General features: G+C 41.5%; 1 protein-coding gene across 1 annotated transcript in view; it reads left to right on the plus strand.

The window, feature by feature from the left end:
* Nucleotides 1-1,358: 1,358 nt before the first annotated feature.
* Nucleotides 1,359-7,991, plus strand: part of SYDE2 (synapse defective 1, Rho GTPase, homolog 2 (C. elegans)) — a gene marked incomplete at its 5' end in the record, with an annotated part of 23,299 nt that continues 16,666 nt past the window's right edge. The window contains one exon of the mRNA XM_010135227.1: nucleotides 1,359-2,093. Coding sequence (XP_010133529.1) covers nucleotides 1,359-2,093 — 735 coding nt within the window. The remainder of the gene's footprint in view (nucleotides 2,094-7,991) is intronic.

A 7,991-nucleotide genomic window follows, 5' to 3' on the forward strand; every position in this document is an offset into this window, starting at 1 on the left:
CCTTACTTTTTAAAAAAAAACCAGTGGCGAATCTGTCATCAAAGGAAACGGTGATCTTTTCAAGGATCTCTTCTGTCGTTAACGTACAGACCTAAAAAGAGAGTCGAAGCGAAGCTGTTCAAGTCACAGTCTTTTTCCCGTTTCCCTGTCTTAAGTGAACTTAGCTGGATTTACAGAGCTGCTCCCTGAGTCCTCCAGAGAGGTGTCCGTTTTTTAACATCCGTTATTGGTGTGTAAATAATTTTACACTGAGAATAATGTTCAGGCAGTATCAGATAGCTGCTCCCATCTGGTTTTTCCAATTGCAGAGGGCTTCACGTGAAGACAAGTTGTCTGTTTTATGAGAACCCAGTTATCCCCATTCATTCTTAGTGGCTGAGCAAACCCTGTCTGGGTTGTCCTCCTCCACAGAGGAGCATGAGGGTTATCAGACCTCCATTCTCTGTTTTTAGTTTGATTGTACTTACAGCTTTCCTTCCAGTCCTGGTGTAAAGGGTTGCTCAGGGTTGAGGGGCTCACTCCTGGTATGGTTCCACCTCTGCTGCAGCCTGCCAGAGGTATGGCACTGCTGCTCAGTGGACTGCTCGGACTTGCTCTGACAAGGGACTCAAGTGCTTATTCGATGCATAATTAAGTGTTTGGTCATTACTTGAGAAATTGTGTCGAGTTTTGGCAGTGATTGGTGGAATTTGATTAGGTGTTACATGGAATTTTTGTGGTGTATTGAGATGTTTTAAGACTTTTCTACATTTCTTCTTCTCCTTTCTTCTTTTCATGAGGGTATGTTTTGTTTTACTCCCCACAAATCAAGGGGTATTTTTCTCTCAATTATAGGATAAAGCTAGTATGGACAGTCCTTTCTGGAGATTTTTGTGCAAGGGATATCTCTGTCTTATATATAAAATCTGGAAGTGAATCTGTATATGGGGTTTTTTGTAGCCATTTAAACAGTACATTACACCAAACCCATGGGCTATTTCTTTACTGGCGTAAGTAAACTGGAGAAATAGTACGTAGCAACTTTTCAAACCGATTGTACCTGAACTTGGCAGGAAAAAAGCAGACATTTCTGTGTAAGTACGCGTGACCTTTCAGCAGAGCTATCTCACTGCCATTTATCTAAATTGCATGGTGTTAAAAATACAGCCAAACAAGCCTGACTTTATATTAATGATGTGCACATTCTGCTTTGACAGGCTGAAATCTAATTTTATGATCGCATCAACTTATCTTTTGTCCTTTTGGATAAGGTCTAATGCAGATGTCATACAACAGCATATATGTTCATCTGTCAAAAGCAAAACAATATTCTAAACGTTTTTCTTTTCCCCTCTCTTTGCCTTTCTTTCTGGGAACAGATTTGATAGAAAATGTTTACATAGCTTCGAGAAGCAGGAAGGAGCCCAGGTCCCCCCAGGCCAGCGAGGTCCCCGAGCACAGGCTGCAGGTGAACAGCATTACTGTTTCCAAGAAACGCAGCTGGCTGCAGCAGAGCACATGCCGACCTCCTCCTCCTCCTCCAGAAGAAAATGCCTGTAAGGAAACACACGGGTTTATTATCCCAGTACCTAAATCTCCCATCCCACTGCCTGAACCCGGAGTGCTTCAGGCTCCTTCCATGTCGCTGGTGGGGCGGGAGTGCCCCATGCGGAGCTGCAGTCCTGTCAGTGCCCTGCCAAGTACCGCCAGCCCTGTTGCGCCCAGGAGTGCTGCTTTGAACTTCGGTGAGGATAATGACGTCGATGATGAAGGAGAAATATGGTACAACCCAATCCCTGAAGATGATGAGCCTGACTTGTTGAGAGTCCCCCCTTCTGCTGTGAATAGCCCTGTTGCTGTGGGCTCCCGGTTGGTTCGGTACAAACCCCTCCCTGAGGGTGGCTCTGGGATGGCCATGGGTTCCCATGCCAAGGGTCTACCATGCGCCGTGGAGAGTGTTGCGAACAGTTGGACAGCTCAGCCCAGCGAAGCAAGTCAGGCTGATGCTGCACAACCTGGGGAACACATGCAGCAGCACTGGCAGAGGTCTGCTTGCAAGACTCCCAGTGTGTTGGCAGTAGAGGACAATCCTGTCTTTAAGTGCCCTTCAACAGGTAAGAGGGTTCAGGAACATAGAAGTGTTACGTTCTTTATTTTGTTTTAGAGTAATAATAAACCGTTCTTATGTCTCTTCTCTTTCTTCTCCTTTATCAAGCAAATTTCTGGTGGAAATGCATGTCAAGTTCATAAACTACTCAAATTGTGAAACTGATAGCTACTAGATGTCGAGTTGCACAGTCATTTCTCAGTCGGTTTGTTCATGGCATGTCCGAGTGTGGTTGTCCTCTGTGCTCTTTGGCTCCCACCTTGCTGAAGACAAAGGTTTTACAAAGCAGGCTCGCTAAAGCCTGGTAATGTGAGGACACACTGGGTTTCCTTTGTTAGCTAGCGTCTAACCCGGGCCTTGGATTCCAGCCTCGAAGGTACTTAACGTCTGCAGAAGTTTCTTTAACTTGCTGTCTGGGACTTTTTAATAAAGACTTTTTGGAAGACCATATAAGTGCTATTCATCACGTCGCTTTCTGTAATTGCTGTCTGTCGACTGTCTCAGGCTAATCTAATAGACTGGAGAGGAGCATTTTTCACTTCCAGAAGCCAGCCTCTTTGTTCCTTGTTATCTTTGGCTGAGTGTTTGATAGTCTCATTTCCATAATTCCATTAGTGTGTGAATTCACCATCTTACTAAAGACTTTTCCCAGTCTCTTAAAAAAACTCCCAACAAAAATAAGCCCACACCAAACAAAAGTAAGCAAAAAAACCCCCCAACCCTTTCAAAATATGTATTATTTTTAATTACTGGTGTGTCTTGTATTAGCTTGATCTTAACTCTAGTTTACTGTTGAGAGAAACAGCGTAAAGTTCAGGAGGCCGGGAATTTCAAGTTCCCCTCTTTGGAGAGAGTTCACGCTTTCTTTGCACTGACATTTAAGAGCCTGTATTTTTCTGCCAGTCTCAGCAGAGAGGACCTGAACCACCGGCAGCCCTGGGGTGTGTTGCCTTCCAAAGGAGTCCCCCATCCGGGTTCCCCCGGGTCCAGCCTTGCTGTCCTGGCAGGCTTTTGGCCGCACGTCCCTGCGTGCCAGGAGCTGCTGTGCCCAGATTCCCAGTGTGGATATTGCTTCTGGGAACAGGGCTTGTTTTCAGAGGCACCAGAGCAACTGCTGTAAACAGCGGAAAAAAGACCACTCGGTCTTCTCTTCTGGGAGCTCACATTTTGTTCTTTTTTGTGGAAATGCTGCAGACACAAGCGTATTTTTAGTCACAAAGTGTGTTAAAGTAACTGGGCGTTTATTTAGAAGTACCTAACTTTATAGCTGCATGAAATAGTTACATTTGCTTGTAAGATAGATGAAATACCATGTTCTTAGGTAGATTTTTGTCATCACTGGAGCTCTAGGTGCTTTGGAGAGGTCAGTAAGCATGGCCATTTAGGAAAGCCGTGTGTGTGTCCTGCAAACTGTTTAACCTCCATTTAGGTAGTTAATCTCTCGATATATAGGTAACTATTACTTAAAAAAAGAATCTCTTTATATGAGAGGGGAAAGAAGTAAAAATTTTTTTTCATACTGAAGAAGCATTTATTTCTGAAAACAAAATTGCCCATTTAAAGTGTCTCATGAAATCAGGAGAAAAGTGTTATGAATTTCCCTGATCGGTTTGTTATGCATTGAGTTAATTAAGGTACTCCAAATGCAGCTCTCCTTTTGCATGTATTGAACAGTGATCACACTGAATAGATTAACTGATGATGAAGTGGATCCCTGCTGCTCATTAATTGGCTTTATTACAGAGAATTGGCTTAGTTCTTCTTTTTAATCCAGTTAAGGTATCTACAGTTTTTTCAGTCAAATTTAAAATGACAGCTCGTCCGTACAAAATTACTGCATGAAGAGCAACTTGGCCAATTTAACTTCATTTGTGTTAGAACCTTGTTTGGATTATACAGCTGCTATGAAATAGATCTCCATATTCTTAGACAGCTGGGTACGTTAAGCTGTAGCTCCTGACAAATACGCAGTTACTGCTTTGGGGAAAAGTCTGCTTACCTTTCTTATTGGTGTGGTTTTATTTATGTCGATATTGCTTCATATTAGAGTCTAAAGTATTAGATTTTGAGAGGCATGGAAAAAAGTGGAGCACTATAAAAGCCAGCAAAATATCTAGTTGTTAATTTTGTCATTTGCTGTTTGCCTCTGGGTCAATTTTACCTTTAACACTTCAAGCATTGCGGCATAATTTGGATTTCCAACTTTGTAGAGAGAAAATGGTCATGGATTTTTTTTTCTCCCCCCCCCTTTTTTTTTTTTTTGAGAGAGTCTTTATTAGACAGATGATTAAGAAAAAATAAATTATAGTATTGGGAGTCTTCCCAAACACAGCAGCAAATAGATATTTCCTGTGAATGTTATCAGTAAAAAATGGATCATAGCTGTAGAGGTGCTAACTTGCCCCATACTCTTAATTTACTCTGTTAGTTCCTGGTGTTAATCTGATTACTTTCTACAGCAAATGCCATTTATGTTAATAGGATTTGTCAGGTAATTCCTTTGCGAATAATTCTTGCCATGCTGCCTTTTGAAAAGAAACTGATTAAAAATAAGGTCCCCTAGAGCAAAGCTTGGGAGACTAATTCATGCATTTTGTTTATAACAAGTACACAAAAGGTAAGAGAAAGAAAATAACTTGGTTCCGAATTACTCATGTAGAAACATAGTGCCAGCTTGTGCTCTTTGGGAGAAGAGGTTAAGTGGAAAGGCCTCTGGAGCTTGTTTGCACAGGCAAAATGGTTATGATTGAAAAATAGGAATATTTTTTTGTTAGAAATGCAAGATGAAAAATTATCTCTTTTTAAATATATATAAAATGTTAAAGTAAAATATCTTTACAACAGTGTAGGGTTGAACTCTTAACTGTATGTCTTTATAGATGTGTGTATCACCTGCAAAATGTTGAAGAAAAACATCCCCTTATAATGTCAGCTCCTGCAATAGGTTTACATGCAGAGCTCTGAACAGTACCTTCTGAAGAATTTGTAATATTTCTGCTTTTGGGGAGGATTACTGTTGGGATTAGTGTCTACCTGATCAGTGGACGCATCTCACGTGTGTCTGTATGTCTGAGACATCCGGGTAGGATCTGTGCGTTGTAGGTTGCGAGGATCTGGGCTGTGCTTTTGCTACTGAAAATGTACACGTGTTACTGTGAGAATGGAGAACCCTGGTAGGAATCACCATAAGCAGATTTCTCTCCAGTGTTGTATGAAGTGAAGGTTGATACTGTATTCCCACTTAACTCCAATACACGCTAGCTGTTAGGCATCCTTGTTCCTCTCTCTGAGATACCGCTGCCCAGGATGCTCAGAGGATTGCCATCGTGATGCAGACCAGGCAGTGGTCAGCCCCTTCACCTCTCCAGGTGTGTGAGCCTTGGGGTTATGCTGTAATCCCTTCCTGTTTTAATTAATGGGCTATTTAAATCAGTTTATTTTATATCTTTTGCTTCTGTAAAATTCATCGCTGGGTTGATGGGTTTATCACAGCTTAATTAACGTTAGTGTGCATTGTGTTTGAAGAAAACAAACTACCTTTACAGAGTTCTTACAGTTTTGGCAGTTTTTTACCTTTTTAATAATTTCTCCATTCCTTGACTCTGAAGCATGGATTAGAACCCAGAGACTGCACTGGTCAAAGTAGTAATCTTTATAGGGGTATAAATGACTTTTTTACATGTTAAAAGAGGGGAGAGTCTTCCGTTTTGGTAATTAATGAAGATGTTATTGAAATAATTCCATTCTATCTCAATTTTTAAAAGTTTTTTATTTTTTAAAAGCTCTTTTTCCTCAGTTGCTGATGGGGATAGAGGTGACTCATATCTTAATTGAAGTTGCTTGAATTTGATATAGCATAAATTCTTTTCTTAATGCCATTTACTGTTCTACTCTGAAGTTTTATATCAGAACAGATCTGGAACCATATGGGAATGAAAAAACATCATGTGCCTCCACCTGAGTAAGTTAACAACCTTTGCTGTCCGTAGAGCTTGTTGGTTGTGTCGGTTGAGGACTTGATCGGTATTTCTTGTGAAATCTAGTACAGAAAAACAGCCGTTTTCACTCGCCCATTGTCTGCTAGAAGAACAATTTTGAGATATTTGGGCTTTTCTGGTTTTATTTGCTGCTTTTTTATTTTTAATGTATTTCCCCAGTAAGTCCTTGGGTCGATTTTAGAAATAATAATAAAGCATGAAAAATGTATTCAGAAGGGAGACTTTGGTTTTGAAAGTTACCACCGCTCAGTGTAAGCTGTATTATTTTTTTTCTCCTTTCAAAATGAAATGGCTTAGATTTTCAACACTGATGCCATTATTCTAGAGAAATGCTTTCAGTTAGATGTAGCGTACTCTATAAGTATACCTGGAGAATGGTTGGAAAAATTACCTATCAGGTTTAGTTTGGTGGGAACTTGGCATTTTTATTAGCAGTGAGAGTGGCCGATGGATACTGCAATAGCTTGCAGTAAGAAGGAACTGATGGGTTTTTGACTTACCTCAACTTGCTGTCCTGAACATAAATTACAGGTTTTCTGAGGAACTTTAGAATAACTCAGAAACCCCACCTTAAGCAATAAGGAATGTTACACGTTAATAGGGCAATCAAACGTGCCTGTAAAATAGCATGTGTTGCTGGCAGTGGGTATGACAGTGATGTATGTGCCCAAGCGCATGTAAACAGTGTTAAACAAGGTTGGACAAGCATTTTTACTGTGCTAAATTACTGCATATGTCTGGCAGGGGCTGTGTTGTAAGTGCGTAAGATGATTTAAGTCCTCTCTTCCCTTGGGGGAGCATCGTGTTGGAGTATGATCTGTCAGTGCCAGCTTGCTTGACTGAAGGGACAGTAGCGATTGCCCTGTGGATACGTGGCTGGATGGGGTGGAATATGGGTTCTGGTGTTACAAAGTACTGTGGGCTGTTCATGTCTCTCCAATTGTGCGTCTCTGGCTGCAAAAAGCCTTTACCCTTTCACACAGACATCTCGCTGAGCAAAGTAAAAAGTGGCTTTGCTAGTCAAGCTGAACAAATAGCTGATGGAAGCAGTCACTTACGATGTCACATCACTTTGACTCAGGTTGTGTTGTCCTTCAAAAGCAATTCTTTTCTGTATTACTCGTGCTGCTCAAGCTTCTGGAAAGCATAAGGTAAATGTGGTAAAGATGGTATATCATAGAACAGCCCAGGTTGGAAAGGACCTCAGAAGATCATCCTTCTTCGGTGGGAAAGGGAGCCTAGATGACATTACTTAGCACCCTGTCCAGGTGCATCTTGAAAACCTCCAGTGATGGGTATTCTACCATGTCCCTGGGGATGTTGTTCCAGTGATTGATCACTCTCACTGTAAAAAATTAATAAATTATATATATACATATTTATGTGTGGTCAACTGCGTACATAAGACTGACCATCACCTTGCTGCCCTGTTAGTTATTTATGTGACAGGTGCCTCTTAAGTTTCATCTCCTGCTGCCATCCTTCCGTAAGGATATTTTTGGAGTTTGGCTGCTGAGATGGGATGTGCGGTGGCAGAGTAAGTGAGGACAGGGATAGCGAGGAACCCATTTGCAGCACAGTCTTATAGCTTGGTAAAAGGAATGAGGTGCAGCTTGGTTCCTCTTGCGCCCTTGTGAGAAACCCGTACCAGATGAGTAGGCTGGGAAGTGAAGTGTTACTAGACTCTGCTACAGCTCCTTTTGCAGCTTGTTCAGAGCTGCGTCATGTACACTCTTTAAAATTGCGTGCATACCTCAGCACATTGCCGGCTTTACAGGAACGTGTGGCTCGGTGCAGATGGGAATACCATCCTGCATAATACTCGACTGTTAAGTTTCTTCCAGCCACATACTTCATTTTAACTGTTTGATGCTGAGCGCAACAGAAGTTGGACACATGAAAGAGTG

The sequence above is a fragment of the Buceros rhinoceros genome, unplaced genomic scaffold, assembly GCF_000710305.1.
Source record: "Buceros rhinoceros silvestris isolate BGI_N320 unplaced genomic scaffold, ASM71030v1 scaffold33434, whole genome shotgun sequence".
Lineage (NCBI taxonomy): Eukaryota > Metazoa > Chordata > Aves > Bucerotiformes > Bucerotidae > Buceros > Buceros rhinoceros.